The 19887-nt window shown below is 38.4% G+C and overlaps 1 protein-coding gene across 3 annotated transcripts in view; it reads right to left on the reverse strand.

Moving 5' to 3' along the window:
• Window positions 1–6815: 6815 nt before the first annotated feature.
• The window catches only part of MET (MET proto-oncogene, receptor tyrosine kinase), a 106852-nt gene continuing 93780 nt past the window's right edge, over window positions 6816–19887 (reverse strand). For all 3 annotated transcript variants that reach the window (XM_017664028.3, XM_017664027.3, XM_037023446.2), the window contains 4 exons: window positions 19626–19735; window positions 18167–18332; window positions 9133–9269; window positions 6816–9026 (listed from right to left, as the gene is read on the reverse strand). In XM_017664028.3, the coding sequence (XP_017519517.3) occupies window positions 8816–9026; window positions 9133–9269; window positions 18167–18332; window positions 19626–19735 (624 nt within the window). In that variant the 3' untranslated portion in view covers window positions 6816–8815. The remainder of the gene's footprint in view (window positions 9027–9132; window positions 9270–18166; window positions 18333–19625; window positions 19736–19887) is intronic.

The following is a 19887-nucleotide window of genomic DNA, read 5'->3' on the forward strand; positions in this document are numbered from 1 at the left end:
TGGAGTTGTTTAAGGGTCAGCTGACAATGAGCACCCAGAGCCCCTGCGTGGAGGCCCCAGGTCAGACGTCAGGCCTTCTCTAGTCCTGAGCTCACTGGTTCCAAGTACAGATTTCTGTAAACAACTCCAACAATAATGTTGGAGCAAATGAAGTGCTGGGGTTGGTTAGAGGCAATTTTCTTAGTCAGATGAGTTCTAAGGAGACTTTTGAAATAAACAATATTTTTTGATGAATCTAATGACCATAATAATACTTTGCCCTGTATATATACATGCCCTGTAGCCTGGTGTATAATACAGAGATTGATATTAATGTACTGTGTATGTTAATGTGAATCTGTGGTCAGGAAATACCCAGACTGCTTAGAACTGGCTATGTTTTAATATGCCTCGTGCTTTTACTATGTTATGCTACTGTTGAATAGAATGTGTGGAGGATGGAAAGTTCTGTTTGATGTCAATAAAGCTAAGTACTCTTCTTTAAAAAAAAATATCTGGCATGATTATATTATTTATGAAGCCTTATTATATCATTTGCTATTTAAAACCAGCATTGTGAGGCATAATGATCTTCATTCCTTATTGACAAGAGAAGTACAACTTAAAAAGATGAAGTGACATCGCGGGTCACATAGGTAGTAAAGTCAGACTGGATTAGGATTCCATTCCTAATATTAGGCTGGTACTAATAAACAGGATGAAGAATACCAATCTCTGGTTCCATGACTTTTACCTTCACATATTTCTTGATTGTGTCAAACTGCACTTGTTTGATGGTAATTTTACTCTAGCGTCTCCCACATTGAATCTTTTTGTGGAGCAAGACAAGTTATAAATAAATAACAACAACAACAATAATAATAATGGTAAAAATCAAGGTCTCCAGAAATAATGACTACCACTTTTTGAGAGCTTTGTATGCATCGTTTCATTCAATACTTTCATGGTCTTATTAGGAAGTCACTATTTGTGTTTCCATTTTATAGATGTGGAAACCAGGCTGAGGAAGGTTTAGCAGCTAGTCCAAAATCACATTACTGGTAAGTGGTGGGAATGATTCAAGCCTAGAGTGTCTGATTCCAAAGGTGTCCACCCAGCGTCTATGCTACAGTGCTTCTCTTCAGAAGGAGACTAAGGAGCATGCCCGCCAGGTCACTGGGAACTGAATTATGACTGGATTCAGTCGGTAATATGAGGTCAGGTGATTCAGGTTTCCACATGTGGTTCCTTACGTAATGGACAAAATTAGGTTGGGTGTGCTCCTGCCAAAGGACAGTTGGAGTGAAGCAAAACAGCTTGCTAAGTAAACAGCCCATCTCTGTGGTATATGTTTGCCACACATAGCAGCACCATCCCAGTCAGCTAAAAGTCATTAGTCAGCTGAAATTCTGAAATCGTCCCTCACAGAATGCTGCTTATCATGCAAATGGGTGATTTATTTTTATTACCTAAATTGAAAATCCTTTATAATATTTAAGCCATTTGGTTTGGAATATTACAAAAGAGAAGTAGAATTTTAGGAAAGTGCAAAATTGCTGATTTTTTTTTTTTTTTAGTATTTTGATTCTGGTTTGTTAAATAGGAATAAGTAAATCTGCTCTAGATTTTTTGTATTAAGAGAAAAATCATTTCAATTTCATCCTTCTTTAAATAAAAGTTGAGAAAATATTAAAGAATATCAGTTTGAAGTGACACCCAATGATAAGCCAGGTTGGGGGGATGGTAGCCCAAATAGCTTGATTAAGTCCTGCTTATACAGTCCTGCTTATACAGGGGGTATTTTTGGTGGAAGTTCAAAATCACAGAGGTAGAGAGACAGTCTCTTGACTGCGGAGATTATGTGGCATAGTAATTTGGTCAACAAATGAAGGCTTTTGAGAGATATCCTGGAAGTGTCTGGTTTAGTTTAGAACTGATGCAGGGTGGAAATTTCCGGGAGAATATACAAGGAAGTGTTAACATGGGTCATTCTTTGAGAGTGAGCAGAGAGGGTGTGGAAGAGTGGTCAGAGGATATTTCCTTTCCACATTATATCTTTTTGAATAATTAAAAAGTTTTTCCATGAAGATATATAATAAAAATAAAGCAAGACCTAACAACATGAAGAACTGATGCAGGGAACATCTAAGAATAGACATAACTTTTCAAGCTGCAAAATGATGTAACCAGATATATAATTTTATAGCTGGTTTTAGATTATAAGGAAGACCCAATATGCAGAGGGCAGAATCAGGATGTCAGTTGTTAGAATAACCTTGGAATAAGATTGAGTGATGGCTTCTAAGCCGAGTATAATTTGGAGACAATATTCTAAAGCTCACATAGAAGAACCACATTTTCTTCACATCAGACTATTAAAAATAAAATGATTCAAAGTAATCATAATTTAAAATTTGATATGTCTGCTCTAGAGGGAGGTGTATTTTTAAGAACATGTTAATTCTCTGTCAATAAAGCAATCCTTAATCAAACATATCCTCAGATAAAAATTGGGATAGATGTATGACAGGAAAGATTGTAAAGATTATGTATTTCTTCCTGAATCACAAATAAATAAAACAATTAGTAAGAGCAGCATGGGCCACATTTTTGCATTAGCTTTTTTTCCCCCCTCTACAAATCCACCAGGCTCATTGGTGGCAGCCCTGATCCTTTACTTTCTGTCACTTTAAGCATTCATTTACTAAACTAACAGTATTTCATTAAGCAAGACTAATTCCTGAGAGCATTACCTTAGCCCATTAGCTTCCAGACAGTCATTAATTCCTATGACATGCCTTGGAATGAGATCATTATTATTATCATTATTATTTTTATCAATTAAATCCATTTTCAGAGAAAATATTTATGTAATTTTAACACTGGATGTTTTCTTTCTGAATTTTGTTTTTTTTAGTGTCTTTGTGATAGTGATTTCTTGCTTTACCCATGTGTTTCATAGACCTTTCGGCTACCACTGAAGCGAATTTTAATTCCCTGTTTAATTTTCATAGTCCAACAAAAAATTAGAAACATCTTTGCAAAGTATCCTGATGGAATATTTGGGTTTCTCTGTAACTTTTCTTTACAGGGACTTCTGAAATAATCTCTGAAGATAAAATGACTGACTTCAGATGTGTGGGGCAGGATTTTACAAAGGTTCTGAATTTATTAGCTTTTCTTATTTACAAGGATTGTTGTCACCAATGAATACGGTCGTGCTTTAGTCACAGTTATACAGAAGGAAAGGCCCAGCTTGACTGTAATGGAAAGAGCAGATGTCACTGGAACACAGTGGCACATGTCAAAGTGATGGCTTTGGCTGGCAGTGGTCTGTCCATTATGTCTTTCCTACACGTTCAATAATAGAGACAGAAAGAAAACTCATAAAACAACTTTGAAAATTATAAACAACCAAGAAAGGCAAGAAAATATAGTGCTTATAAAATGCAGGCTGCCCAATAAAAGTAGGAACTGATATAACAGATCCCATGAACCGTCATGGGGAACACAAATGGTTTGGGGAGTCAGTGAAAAACAGTTCTGAAATGTTTGGATGCCAAAGATTTTTAAAGTTGATCTCTTTTGGCCTGGTAAGATTTTATGCATTTTTGTCGTTCCAGCCCAGAGGTCCAAGGATTTAGTGGATGTTTTTGCCAGCCTGGAACTCTTGTGGTGAAAAGAATGTATGCATGTGACAGTGAAAAGTGAATGCAAAAAGGCAAAGGTCTGCTTTTCATGAAAAGGACAAAAATTAACTATCATTATAATCTGGATCCAGAGCTTCAAAATAATGGTACTTTAGTACTAGTTCACTTACATTAAAAAATTTTTAAACATTCTTATATGGCTATTCTCATGCTTCTTTAATGCTAACTAGTTTTCCAAATGCTTAACCAGGTAGGGTTTAACTGTCTAGGATAGTAGTACCTGAGCCCTATTCTAAATTGATCTATATGGGAAGTTAGCTCTTCATTAAAAAAAATAAAGGATTAGGAACTATTTGGATATTTGGATGCTATTTTTATGTGGGACTAATGAATTCATATCAGTTTTCTTAAGCCATTTTTTATTGATAAGAAGGAAAACACATGATCAGAATAGCTTAGAAGCATGCAATGGAGAAAAGGGAGAAGACAATTCTTTCTGTTACTAGCATTTGTTAAATATTTGCCTTGAAGCCAACATAGTAGTTAGATGACAGAATAGTATGTCCTATTAATAATGGGCTTTTCATTACCATAGATATGCTTTTGCAATTTTCCTAGATTTCTGCTCCAGGGTCACATGATAAGTCAATAGTAGTTATAAACCTCTCAGCATTGTGATCAATACCTTTGGCTGACGTAATCTAGACCTCTGTTGTAATTTACAACAAAGGACAGTTGGGCAAGCCTCTGTTTTATTACCTTCAATTCACCAACTAAAATATTTCACTGGTTTATGACTGAAGTTGTTTCCAATTTTTGATAGATAGGGAATTAAGATAGTCTTGAAGAAGAATGTCAACTATGAAAAGGAAAAATGTTTTATGGAATTAAAAGCAATAAGCATTTCTTCCTTTGGGGTACAATGTCTGCATACCTAATCTCTTGAAATTGTCTAAAGGGTCACAAGAGTGAATTGTGTGTATCTGTATAGTTACCTGTGTGTCTAGCCATCTAGATGGATTGCAATATTAATGAAGTATTCCTTATTTTCCAAACACATACCATATAACTAAAGTAGTACTGTACATAGTCTACTTTTTCCTGATTCTGAATAATCCTTAACCATTTATTTGAGCAAAGCAAAGAATAGTAATAAACTCTACATGTGAATATTGAGGATTATGACTGTGTCACTGTGCTCTCCTGAAACTTTCCTGTAATTTAGATGGATTGTTTTTTAAAGTCTGTTGTGTATTCTAGGTCTTAAGGCTAAAAAAGAAAAAAGGAAACTACTCATTGGAGTGGTGATTAAAGGAATAATAGGGAGTTTGTAGAAAGAAGGGATGGAGGTATTCTTCAGGTGTCCTACACTAAGGAAAGTGGGCAAGGTCTTGCCACCCTTCTCATCCCCTGCCCACACTGCCGTATCAATACTGAAGGATGAGGTGAAATCACAGCTCTGTTTCTACTGTATAAAGCAGGCATGAGGTGAAGGATGGGTAAGTATTTGGATTTAAATGTCCGTAAGGTCCTTTTCAGGCTGCATTTCCCTTTCAACTAAACACAGTATACCTTTACATTTTTACTGTCCAAGACTTAAGATAACAGTAATATTGCAATTACTGATCAACTATGGTGTACCAGGTGCCTTTACACACTATATTTTAGTCCTCAAACAGCTTTGTGAAATGAGTAGCATTTACCTATTTGACAGATGAAGACACTTAGGTTGAGAAAGGTTCAGTATCTTGCCCAAGGTAAGTCAGAGCCTCAGCTATTTCCTTGGAGGCTTCACTTTGGTATGTTTAAACTGTGATGCCCTGCCTGGTTTCAAATCATATTACAAAGTTAGAGTAATCAAAACAGTATGGTAGATAATGCAATTAAAAATAGATACATCAATCAATGGAACAGAATACAGAGCCCAGAAATAAGTCCATACATATATGGCCAATTAATTTATGACAAAGGAGCCAAGAATATAAGTTGAGGAAAGGATAGTCTTTTCAATAAATGGTGATGAGAAAACTGGACAGCTACATGCAAGAGTGAAATTGGACTGCTGTCTTACACCATATACAAAAATTAACTCAAAGACTTGAACATAAGACCTGAAACCATCAAATTCCCAGAAGAAAACAGAGGTGGTATGCTCTTTGAGGGAGGTCTTGATGATTTTTTTGAGTCTGACACAAAAAGCAAAGGCAACACAGTAGAAATAAGTGAAACTACATCAAACTAAAAAGCTACTGCACAGCAAAGGAAACAAAATGACAAGGTAATGTACTGAATGGAAGAAAATACTTATAAACCATGTATCTGATAAGGAAATAATATCCAAAATATATAAAGAACTCATACAACTCAACAGCAAAAAACCAATCTGATTAAAAAATGGGCAGAGGATCTGATAGATATTCTTTTCCAAACATACAGATGGCCAACAAGTACATAAGATACTCAATATCACTAATCATCAGGGAAATGCAAATTGAAATCACAGTGAGATACCACCTCACAACTGTTAGAGTAGCTGTTATCAAAAAGATAATAAATGTTGATGAGGATGAGGAGAAATGCATCTGGAAGGGAATTTGGCTGTGCACACAGATTGCATTCTCTCTCAATTGACCCCCACTATATTTTGTAGGTGCCAGTTTAAACTTGGGCCTTTTTAAAAAAAATCAAATTACTCCAAAGTGCTACATAATTCTTACATGAATGAAGTATCACCTTTGAATTCCCATACCAATACAAGAAATATTCATGGAGATAACCTGAAGGTAGTTACTGTACTGACTAGGGGTTCCTGAATGATGGGAACCTGTGCAGATGGAAAGAGTAGGTTTCAGGGGTTAAGGTCTCTCTCTTCCAACTCCCAGCTAGCTATCTGCGCCAACTGTGGCACTGTGGATTGAGTTCCATTGTTGTATCTTCTGGTCCAAGGCTGCATCTTGCTGGAGAAGAGCAGATAATTTGGCAACTTGGGGCAAACCACCCTTAGAAAGAAAGATTTCCTGAGATTCAAGGATGCAAATTCTTTTAGTTGCCCAGGCTTTAACTTGGCGAAGACTCTCATGAATGGATGATTTTGATGCAGCCAGGTGAAATCAATCTTAGGTTTCCTCTGTTATTATGTAAATGAGTGGGTAATCAAGCATGACTAGCAATAACCAGCTCTGAAAACAAGATGATACATCACTTTATTTTAATTGTATGATTTATCAGAACAACAACTATTAACATACAAAGTACCATTCAGCTCAACTGCAGGTATAGGCAGTGACAAGTATCTAATTCTTAGAAGAATCACTAACTCCCACAATCTGTCCAGACACATTAACCTAAGGACATATTTATAAATAGCAAACATGATTTTCACATTGCAACTTTCTCAAGCACATGTACAGGTGTGCAGACTTATCGGTGGGTTGCTTCCATAAGCTCTTTCTGTTCTTGATGCATTCATTCTCTTTACATCAGTAGAGATCGTTATTCCTTTCTGCAGAGATTATTTTTGTTGTCTACCATTTGCAGCATTCTGTGCATAACTATTACTCTTTATACTTATGAAACAGTAATATTTGAATTGGAATATCTCTGCAGTTCCTTGTGTCTTCTGGTAAATTCCACCACTGTCAAAGAGCTTTTAGTTGTAATCACTCTTTTGCAACACCAGCCCAACTCCACTATTGGGTTTCAGTGTAACACACCCTCTTTACAGCTTGGTGTGTTAACCCTTGGCTTCAAGTCCTGCTGATGTAATGAGGGTGGGGTGTACTGGCAATTGGTACAGTTTGTTATCACTATTTACAGTAATTTAAAACCACGCTGTTATTAATCCAAGCCTGACATACCTTTTCTGAAAATGTTCACAGTGCAGTATTTTGTGGCCTAACAAGTTTTCTTATATCATTAAAAATAAACATTTTTATAAAAATATAACACTTTAAATGTTTACACAGACAGAACCAGTTAGAGCATCCTGTGCCACATGCACTATACAGTAGTAAGCACAAAATCTCACAGAACAAAATGTCACAAAAGCCCTACCCAGAGTGACTGCTCAGCCAGGTGAAACGGCCAGGACTTTGAACTGCCTTTTTCCTCCCCCCTATTTAAATATGTTTTGCTTAACACGAAATATGTTCTAATGAAAAACTGGAATCTCCCAAAGTCACTGTCTCCAATTGTTTGTGGGGTGGGATGATACCACCTGAGAAAGAGGCTAATATTTCCAGCCCATCAAATCTTTTCTTTGCTTTACATAGGAGCCACGATTGGAACCAATGAGTCTTTTAGTCAGATGTATTCTGTTTTAAAAACATGCTTAGTTACCTTTAAAAACCCTCATCACTACTAATTGTTTTATTTTCAGTCATCATTTAAAAAAAATAGACAAAACATCTAAATGTCCACATTCATAGAACATTATTATTCTCAAACAGCTGATTTTTAAATGACAACCAAATATTTCATTATGACTAAACTATTTTATGAAAACCTTAATTTCATCTATGTACAATATGTAAATATCCCTATAAATTTATAAACATATTTCATGTTCTGCTGTTTTGAAATGCTGACTGCATTGCCTATGGATATTTCTCCAAAAAAAGGAATGTATATGCAAAAATCTATAAGGGAATGTCTGCCTAAAAAGACAACATCAGTAATGAAAAATGTTAGTGACCATACAACACATTAAAGTTCTTTGAAACATTTTAATTCTAAACAAGTGGCCTGGCCTGGTCCCACAGCTGTCACGTCTGTCTTGGACACTGCCACTTCTGAATCTTCTGTGATCAAGAAGCCCTCAAAATTCATTGCCTCAGTTCCCCATATGAAATCAGGTGGGATCTTGATTTTTTTATATGTCAACCTGGAGTTCAGGTTTTGGCATGATTGCGGCAGGAACGTCCCCACTGCTGGACGGCTGCCACTTGGTCGTTGGCCTGTGGGACCAAGCTTCTGGCTCTGTTGCTTTGTCAGATGAGAAATTCCTCTGAATCCAGTCACTTAAAGTAACAATATAAGGTCTTATAATAGTGCAATTTTGGCAAAAGCAAAAAGTATCTGGTGACCTTTCAATGGCCAGGCAGTGAAAAAAATACTGGATAAAATGTGGACTTGTTTGGAGAGTTCTATGATGTTTCACAGAAGAGGGCTCTGGGGGTATCCATTCATCATGTGTCCCCTTCACCACCAATGTTATCTTGTGATGACAACAGAGAAGGATATGGAGCAATGCATTTGACATTCACATAAGTAGCGTTCACATGGACATAGTGCTCCCCGATGAAAGTAGAGAATATTGCTGATATCCTGGACACCAGTTCAGAAAAGGATGGGCGCAGTTCAGCTTTAGGGTGCCAGCATTTTAGCATAACTTCATACCTGTTCCAGAAAGGAAGAAATTCCATGAGAGACCCCTTGAAGGCAAGTGCTTTGGTAAAAGTAAAGAGTATGAGAGCTATGTAAGACCATTGGAGTTCCTACTTACAAGGGATCTGGGCAGTATTCAGGTTGTAAGAGCCTTCTGCCTTGCAATAAGTAAACTGTTATATCAAAGGTGTTGACATCAGGGTAAGGTGGCGCTCCCCTTGTCATCAGCTCCCAGAGGAGCACGCCGAAGGACCACTAGTCAAACAAGGGAGGGAGAACCCAGGTGAGAAGTGGGACTGCACAAATACGAAAGGTGATCAGTAGATCCTGATGACTAAACTTGGCTTGGTATATTCAACACTACTGTTGTTTTGGGCACAAGTTTCCTTAAAGGCATTTAGTAAACTATACATTCTTATGTCTTGGTTTAGCCAGAATTGGATAAAGTTTAGATTACAAGTAAATGTAAAGTTTTTAAAAAGAACATCTGAAGTCCACATGATGGTTAAGATTTCATCTGTACTTAGTTGAGTACGACTTCCAAGTTCTCTCTTACAGGGAGGGTCAAAGCATTAACATGTTTCTAATCCTTGTTTTTTCCAATAGCTGCACTATGACTCTACATTATTAGCAAAAGATGAAGAAGGAGCTTTCCAATATTTAAATTTGTCAGATTTCCAAATGAATGTAAATATACTCTAAGAAAAGTAACCAAAAACATAATAAAAACAAGAAAAAAAATGTAAACACATATAAATGTTAATGTTAAAAGTTTAAGTAAATCAGAATAAAACTGGTAGGCAATAAGGCTCTCTATTGAAAACTAATTTCAATAAAATAACTAATTTAAAAATGTTAAAGTACAAGATTAACATAAAACAGCTGTATCAGTACTTTATAGGAAGATCATAGGGACACAGTGAGGTTAAGTAATTTGCTAAGAATTCCCCAATAAACTTGAATTCACACTGGGATAAACATTTAAGAGTTCTTGACTCTTGGGTCTTGCTTGGGCTACTAAACTGCACTTAAATATGCAGTTTCTTGATTTAAAGCACTCTGCTCAGAATAGATCAGGTCATATGTATTATCTCCCTTTGGACATGTGCCAAGGGGAGGATGACACAAAGAAAGTAAGTCAGCAAGTGCACGTCCTGCCTGGGCAGAAGACCCAGGAAGCCAGTTCGTGCTCAGCAACACTTCCAGGCCACTCACAGACTATGGAGCAACACTGGGGAGAAACGAGGCCCTGAGAAAAAAGAAGCTTGAGGTGAAAGGAAAATACGGACCAGATAAGCAGAGTGGGAAGACATGACATTGAGAAGCAAGTGAAGCTCATAATATTGAGCAATAAACAAAGCAATGAAAAAAGCATATATTTGAATACTGTGACCGACTGAAAGAAAGAAATGAGGCATATATTATTAGTTGCTGATACAAATCTCCATGAATGGCTGTTTCCCTTTGCCCAAATGCAAGAGTCCTTTAAGGCCATTGACTTCCTTGATCCAAAGAGAAGACAAACTCAATCCAGGTGGGATCTAGATAACTTTTCAATCTTTTGCAGCCTTTCAAAATCAGTTTTCAAAGCCTAAAAGTCTTATGAGTCACTTTTGACAACTTCATTGTGTTAACATTCAAATTCCAGAATGTGCATTAAAATTTAAATCAGTTCAAGTATTGACTGACCCTTGATGGTGCACAAGGAGGATATTGTTCAAATTACTACATAGGGTCCAAGGCTGATTTAACAGGGTTAAGAGTATTATGTAATTAACTGTCACATAGAACCATAAGATATAATAACTGTAATAGAGAGCAATAATAGAAGAGAGGTACAAATGTTGTGACAAGTCAGAGATATTAGTGGGGTAATGAGAAAGGCTTTGGGAAGAAATGACAGGAAAGTGGGTCTTTAAGAACAGGGAAATTTTTTTATAGGTACATGGGATGTGAGGGCAGAAGAGTGTTCTGGATGGAGGGAGAGAGTCCAGGGGTGAGAGTACATTACATGTTTTTTTGAACTGTAAGGACAATAGGTCACTCTTCTTGATGTGTGGAGTGGACGAGGGACAAGGGATAGATAAGATTAAAATGGGACCATGCGGTAGGGGTTCTGGATACTGAAAGCAGGTTAAGCTGAAATCGATGGGACATGACTGGGGTTGAGCCCCAGGAGACTGTATCTGTAAACACTGTGCTTTGACAAGTAAGAGAAGCTGATTCAGAGTACGGAGGCCAGCTGGGAGATTTCTGAACAAGAAGAGGTGAGGGGTGCTACCGCATAATGGCATGGACCCTGACGAGACTGAACTCCCGAATGCGGGTGGAGAGAGGACGAATCATACAATGAGCCCAGAATGGGTATCATGCCCTTTAAAAAAGGACTATCTTTTTAAATCATTATACCAACCCTGTAATGTAATCAGTTTTGTGGATGCTTTAAAGATGAGGAAGCCAAAGTTCTGAGAGGCTGATTACCTGTCTGTGATCATGTACCCTAATCAGCAGCCTAGGAGATAGGTGTGCCTGGAGGCAAATTCACAAAAAAGGCGGCAGGGTTGGGTAAATTTCCGAGAATTATAGGACTTGGGCAATAACTGGGTATCAGAGAAGGGTTGGAAAACTCAGGGGATGGGGATGTGAGTGGGAGGCAAATTCCAGGAAAAGCACTGGACGGTCTGCATTCCGAACTCCCCTTAACAGCTTTGGGCTGACCGGACAATGGGGGAGGGGTGGTGAGGGAGGAAAATGCTGCTGGTGAGGAGGGGCACTGGAAGAGGAGAGGAGGGAGAGAGGGAGAGAGAGAGAGACATGAGGAGGAGGGGGAGAGAGGCAGGGAGGGAGAGAAGCAAGGAGGAGGACGAGGGGCGCTAGGCAAAGGGGAGAGGGAACGAGGGCCATGTAGGTGTGTGTGTGTAGTGTGTGTGCTTCAGGAATGATGGATGCAAGTCAGCTTTGGTTTCAAGACAGGAGAGCTCTGCCAGTCACGTGCACACTGTGCATGGTCAAGCCTTTGGAAATATCTGAGCACCAGCAGTGAGCTAATCTGAAGAATCTCTGCTTAATTTTATCTCAGGTGATCAAAGCACTTATTAGGCACAAGAGATTTTATAAGCTATAAAAAGGGACAGAAAGGGGCATTGCTGAGGCAAGCGAGGAATGGAGACAGCCAAATTTGAGTTTTCAAGAGTAAGTCAATTGGGATACAACAAAATTTGTAAAAAAAAAAGACACAGCTGATTAAAAATATGGATAAATTAATAAAATTGTATCAACTGGTATATTCAATCTTCAATAGTATTTAAAACTTCTGCTTTTTGAAAGATAGTAAAAAACCAAAAAGGCAAGCCACAGACTAGAAAAAAATATATTGGCAAAGATGAATCTCATAACACATACCTGTATTCTGAATATATACAGAACTCTGAACAATTCCAATTTAAAAAAGAAACCCAGAAAATAAACTGCTAAAACAACAAAAAATGGGAAAAAGATTTGAGTGGACATTTCACGAAAGGAGGTTGGTATAAGGTTGCAAATAAGCACAAGAAAAGATGTTTAACCTCATTACTCATTTGGGAATACAGATTAAAAAGAAAATGAGACACCACTACTATCTATTAGAATGGCTAACTACCTCCCCAACCCCTATCCCCAAACTGACATTGCCAAGTGCTAGTAAGGATGCTGAACAATTAGAACTCTCATATATTATGGTTAAGAATGTAAAATGACACATTTGGCAGTTTCTCATATGGATAACAGTTGGCAGTTTCTCTTGAAGTTAAATATACATTTATCTTACAATCCAGTAATTCTAATTATAGATATTTACTCAAAAGAAAAAAAAATTATGTTCACACAAAAAACTTTAAGCAACTGTTACAGCAGTTATAATTACATATAAGCAATTGCCTCAAACTGGAAAGAACCCAAATGTCTTTCAAATAGTGAATGGATAAACAAAATGTAAAAGTCTATACAATGGACTACTACTCAGAAATAAAAAGGAATAAATTACTCTGCTATGGAAAACAGTATGGAGGCTCCTCAAAAAACAAAAAATAGAATTGCTGTGTGATCTAGCAATCCCACTTCTGGGTATATATTCAAAGTAAATGAAATCAGTATCATGAAGAGCTATTTGCACACCCATGTTCATAGCAACATTATTCACAAGAGCCAAAGATGGAAGTAACCTAAATGTCCATTGACAGATGAATGAAGAAAATGTGGTATATGCAGACAATGGAATATTACTTAGCCTTAAAAAAGGAAATCCTGTCAAATGCTACAACACAGATGAATCTTGGGGACATTATGTTAAATGAAATAAGCCAGTCACAAAAAGACAAACACTACCTGATTTCACTTTATATGAGATATCTAAAGTAGTTAAACTCTTAGGAACAGAAAGTAGGATGGTAGTTGCCAGAGAGGCCGGGAGAAGGGAGACATGGGGAGTGGTTCAGTTCAGATCCTGAGTTTCAGTTCTGCAAGATGAAGAAGTTCTAGAGATGGGTCACACAACAATGTGTATATAGCTAACACTATTGCACTGAACACTTAAAAATGGTTAAGATAATGACAATTATGTGTGTCTTATTTATTACAATTAAAAATAAAGGAGTAACTACTGATACATTGATACTACTGATACAGCAATGAGAATTACTCTCAAGTGCATTATGCTAAGCAAAAGGGGCAGACTCAAAGGCTACTTACTGTATGATTCCATTTATATGACATTCTAGAAAATGTAAAACCACACAGATAAAAACCAGACCAGTTGTTTCCAGGTCCTAGGGATAAGATAGGAGCTGACTTCAAAGGGGCACAATGAAATTTTCTGGGATGATGCAACTGTTCTATATCCTGGTTGTGGTGGTGGTGGTCATACAACTGTATGCATGCTTCAAAAATTGAAGAACTGTACACTAACAAGGGTAAGGACTTGGCATATTGCATAATGGTGATGCCATTAATAGAAATAAAGAAGTGAGGAACTGACAGTTGGCAGGGAAGAACTTGACTTTGACCATGGTAAATTTGTGATTCTGATGAAAACATCAAGGAAGAGAGATTCAAAGGTGACTGCTGATAGGAATGGTGGAAATTGTCGAAGGAGGCTGACACTGAAGACCAAAATCCTGGGGGACAGTTCCATGTAGGATGTGAGAAAAAGGAAGAAGAGCCATGTGGGGAAAGAAAACAATTGAGAAGCAAAAAACAAAAAAATAAAACAAAACAAAACAAAACCAGACAGTGCAGTATCCCAGAAAAATATCAAGAAGGAAGGGGAAGGAGCTGTCCACAATATTAGATGCTGCAGGACAATGACGCAGGATGAAAAAGCCAGCTGGCTGGATAACTAAGTCAATACTTACTTTAATGAAAGCACTTGTAATAAGTGTGACACACATAGAGTACTGGGTATCAGTAACTGCAAGAATAGGGCCACTCCAATTTTGTTTGAATGAGCTTCAAGAGTATTCAGAATTTAGCTGAATGCCATTTGAGCACCTGCAAGACAGTGGACCTGTCTACAAGTAGGAAAATTTTTGCTTGTAGGTCTCAACATATATACAACTTATTACATGAAACTTACTGGTTTTAGGAAATATTCTGTGTCAACTTTAAGATCGTGCTGTCCTGGAAGTGAAACTTCATGCAAATTTATCCATGCAATCAATAAACACTTGCCATGATGGTAACTGCACTGTGTATGGATTACTCACGTTCATCCTTTATGTAGTACAAATGGTGTCTTTCAATAAGAGGAAGAAAGATATAGACAGCTTTTCACATCGTAGAAGCCTATGTATATTTCTAGTCAAGTGTTTGAGTGTCTGTTGCTGTGCGGGAAGTGTTGGCCTCTGTAGTATGTATGTATTTTTGTGGAGGTAGTGGTCTATGTGTGGCGTTGTCAGAAAGCGCAGAATCCCAACTCTTGCCTTGACCATCCAGAATTTCATCAGGCTCTTTATGTCTTAACAGATTTGCTGAGTATGATTCATATATCATAAATTTTGCCAATTGTTAAGTGTATAGTCAATGATGTTTATTGAATTTATAGTTGTGTAGCTATCACCACAATTCAGTTTTAGATTAATTCTAACACCCAGAAAGTTCTCTCATGCCTGTTTGTAGTTAGTCTTCACTGCCACCCTCACTTCCAGACAACCACTGATCTGTTTTGTCTCTATGGTTTTGCCTCTTTCTGGAAATTTCGTATAAATGGAATTATTCAATATGTAATCTTTTGAGTCTGCCTTCTTTCACTCGACGTAATATCCATGTTGTAACATGCATTAGTATTTCCTTTATATTGCTGAATATTATTCCATTGTGTGGAAATAGCACATTTTGTTTGTTGTTTGATGTTTATCCAGTTGATGAGCATTAGGATTGCCTTTGGTTTTTGTTTACTAAGAATACTACTGTGAACACTGACGTGCAAGTCTTTGTGTGGGCTTATGTTTTTCTATGCTTATTAGCCACTATTCATACATATCTTTGGTAAAACGTACATTCAAATCTTTTGCCTATTTTAAAAGCTTGGGATACTTCATCTTATTGAGTTGTAAGAATGAGTTCTGGTTCTTAATGGTAGACTAAGGGTCAAGTCTGGATGAAATACATGTTCTTTGAGGATGGGTTTATATTCCCTACCTTACGCCACCTGCCACCATCACTAACATGTCCCCAGGATTCTACTCTAGTATCCACTTCTTTCATCTTCAGAGTTTTTCAGGATCAGAATCCCAAGTACTAAGCTCTATCATATGCTGTCACATCTTATCCACCTTATCCACCCTCAAGTCCCACTCCTCCACTATGTACTATGACATGCTTGTTTCCCTCAACTTAGTCTGGTGACTGGTGACTCCCAGGCACACTCAGCTTCATCTCTAATGCCTCCCCCACTTCCTAAGGAACTGAAACTGCTCTCACTTGAAGACCACAACGTCTTTGAACTCTTACCAGCAGAGGACCTCTCTCCCTCTTGCTGACTCACCTCTCGCTTCCCAGGGCTGCACTCAAATCCCTGTCCTGTTCTCTCTCAATAGCTGCCAACACTTTCTCTTTTGGAGCCTGTGCCCTCCATTAACATTATTTTCTGCCCACCTTATTTGCTGATATCACTGGCTTATACTTTTTCCCTTTTTAGTTGATATTCTCAACAACTGAACCATTAAAATGTTTCTCTACCTCCACACATCACAGTGCTCGATTTGCTACATGCAAATACAGTAAGGGTACACCCTCTCTCCATTCAATACTCAGGCTCCTCAGCATGCTCCGGACCTCCGCATCATTCAGGTCACTCGGCTTCCAAAACCCTTCTTCAACACCGAATGGGTGTGAATCTGCCGAGCACATCTCATTCCATCCTGAAACTTTCTTCTCCCCTGACTTTTATGATGGTCCCTTCTCCTAGTCTCCCACCTCTCTGCTTTTCTCCCTTACTTCATATATGTACATTCTCCTAAAGAATTGTTTTTGGGTTCTCAAAACCTTATTTCCAGCCTTGACCTCTGCAATGGGCTGAACTGTGTCTCCCACAAATTCATACGTGAAAGCTACAATTCCCAGGGGGATGGCATTAGGGTGAGGGAATCTGTGGGGGGTGATTAGGTCTTGGTGAGGTCATGAGGGTTGGGGTCTCACAATGGTATTGGTGCCCTTAGAAGAGACACCGAGGGAGCGTACTCTTGTTCTCCCCACAACATGAGGTCACAGTGAGAAGGTGCCATGTGCAAGTCAGCATGGGAGTTCTCACCAGAACCTGACCCAGCTGGCACTCTGACCTTTCACTCCAGCCTCTCGGATGGTGGGAAATAAGTCTCCAGTCTCTAGGACGGTGGGAAAGAAGTGTGTGTTTGTTAAGCTACCCAGTTGTTCATGCACTGTTATTATACCCAAGTTGAGTAAGACAACCAGAGGTTAAATGATCTGCAGATCCATGTTTCCAATTGCCTGCCTGACCTCTCTGCCTGGATGTTCTACTTCCAAGTCAAATTCAATATGTTCACGGCTCAGTTGGTATCTTTTCTCCTAAACTGGCTTTTGCTCCTCTGCTTCACGTATCTGTTATTGCATCAGTGTATAACTTTGCTCATCTTTTATCAATTTGTTGTGAAACAGTGTTGATTACCTCTGAGATGTCTTTCTTTCTGTCTCTTTACCATTCTCACAGTTTCTGTATTATTTCAAGTACACCTCTCTCTTTGCCTTCCAGCCTCCACTCCTTTCAGAATGAAGAAGGACTGTAGTGTAATCTGAATCCACTTTAATGCTTCCACATGGCCAGAGAAGAAATTCCAGACTCCCTGGTTTGCTTTCCAAAGACTTATATGATCTATTATATTTTTCTCAATTTATTCTCAAAACTTCCCTCTGTGCCTTTTATTTCTGCCAAATTCCCCACAGCTTACTGTTACTGTTTGTTTTCTTAGAACTTTAAAGATGTACAAACTTTCCTGCCCCCTTGCCTTACCTGAAGTGAAGTTTCTTATTTCACTGCCCACCCCATCCTCTGTTACCTGCCTATCGCAAACACTACCTCCTCTCCCAGGTGGAAGGCAGTGAGGTGGACCAGGCTGCCAAGGTGTCTCTCCCACCTGCAGGGCTTAGGTGCATGCCTTCTGAAGCTTATTCTATTGGAGGAGGATGACGTTTGCCGATAAAGGAGGGCATGTTTCTAGCCAGGCACAGGGACAATGCCCTCCCTGCTAGACCTGCTGCAGTGTCAGCTTCCAGATTTCTCGAGGTGGAGTTTTTGCCACCCTTGATCTATGAGTGGCTGGACTAATCTCAGTTTTTGTGAGATGGTTGTTGATAGACATGCCTTCTCTCTACTGCTGGGCCAAAGTTCCTGGAGGACTGGGCTCAGGCCTGGTTCAGCTCTGGGCTTCCTAAAAACCCAGCATGGTGCCCTAATAGACAAATGTCTTTGAATAAATGAATGAATTTATGAAAACATACTATGGGTAGGTACCTGTTAAACAATAAAACCCATTTTTGCTTTTGGAGAAAACTGAAATTAGTGGTTTTGAAGGTTTCCTTTTTAAAAAAATTAAGTATCCATAAAACTACTAAAAAAGTTGTGCATGAATATAAACGGCCAGGTACGATCAGTACATTACCACATCTGACTTGGTGGTAAACTTCTGAGTCTGCAGACTTTCTAAAGCCATCCACTTCACGGGCAGTTTTGCACCTGTTTTGTTGTGTACACTGTAGTATTCTTTATCATACATGTCTCTGGCAAGACCAAAATCAGCAACCTTGACAGTAAATTTTTCATCCAGCCTACAGAAAGGAAAAAAATTATTAATGGTGGCAGAAATAGAATAATTTACAGTGATGCTGAATATCTATGAGTTAGAACAAGCAACCTCAGTATTATCTGAAATCCATAACTTTTGCTGGGAGGGCGTCATCTGGCCTCTATTGACAAACACTAAATTTCATTGGAATTTTGAGTAAAAATGCTTGACATTACCTTACAAAGTCAACAGGCCAAGGAAAGAGATCATCAATCTTTTATACCAGAATTTGCCTGTCCAGCCCTGTCTCCCTGGTAATCATGCTGGCCTGGCCACACTGGCCTTCCTCCCTAACATGTTGAAACTTCCAGTGGTATATGAAAATTCTTTTAGCTTTAACGTAGAACTGAAGGAGAAGTAAAATTGGCTATCCTCCCAGCTTTCCTGAGTTGCTGAATCGAGTATGCCCACTGACTACTCAGAGCCATTGCCAATCTTAATTTGTCAATTTATTAGTAATACTCAGTTTTATGGGGGGAACAGGGGACTGTTATTTTACTTTTGCTTTCTCAAGTGGTCTAGATTAGTACATAAAACTCATATATACTACTACTGAGGTACTAGAGAAATAGGAGACATAGTATAGCATCTAAGAAAGGTTCAACAAAAAATCCGTTTTTGCTATCTGTGGCCTGTATCCTTTGTTTAAGCTGGCTTTTATGTTGTTACAACGAGCAAAACCAAGGTAGGAAATTAATAGCACAGCTTTTCCACTCACGCATACCGTAAGTGATGAATCAGTGCTGTGCAAGGGGCAGTACTGGATCAATTACAAACTGTTGACTGTTGTATTATACAGCCCAGGCAGCCAGACACAAATAAAGTTCTTTGTATATTCATTCCCAAATACCATTTTTGGTAGGGCTTCTGCAGCCTGACTTCAAATTCACTCTTAGGAAGTTACAATATGTTGGTATTTGTATTACCAGCCCTCTTTTTCTCTCTGTAAAATGCCGAAGATCAAATTCTGCCTCCTAAACACTAATGTAGTGTGAAACCACAACATTGGGGGCTACTGGTGGGAAGGGAAAAGTAAAGTAAAAACTCACAACAGCTGTTTAAGACCCCCTCTGGAGAATTCCTTTTAAATTCTGTTTGATAAAGCCTGAAAGCCCCACTTGCACCCCCCTCGATTACTTACTGATTTAAAACTGTAACGAAAATAAAGGCCTTTTGCATAAGAAGAGAAAACATCCTCACTAGCATTGAGCAGCGGGAAACAGATTCTTCCTTGTAGCTTAAATCGGACCATGGGCACAGGCATTCTTATACTTACATGCAGTTTCTTGCAGCCAAGTCTCTGTGGACAAACTTCTTGCTTGCAAGATATTTCATGCCTTTGGCTACTTGAAGACCAAAGCCAATAAGGTCTTTCACAGTAGGGCTCTGCAAGCAAAGCAAGTTGGAAATGCGTAAACTAAGCACCTACTGTTCTATGATCTCAGAATTCTGAAATGTTTGTAAGGATTATTTTGTTTCAAATGATAACTGTGCCCTGTTGATAACAGAAATAGTTTATTAAGTATCTACTGTTTACA

Source organism: Manis javanica, chromosome 6, assembly GCF_040802235.1.
Source record: "Manis javanica isolate MJ-LG chromosome 6, MJ_LKY, whole genome shotgun sequence".
NCBI classification, from domain to species: domain Eukaryota; kingdom Metazoa; phylum Chordata; class Mammalia; order Pholidota; family Manidae; genus Manis; species Manis javanica.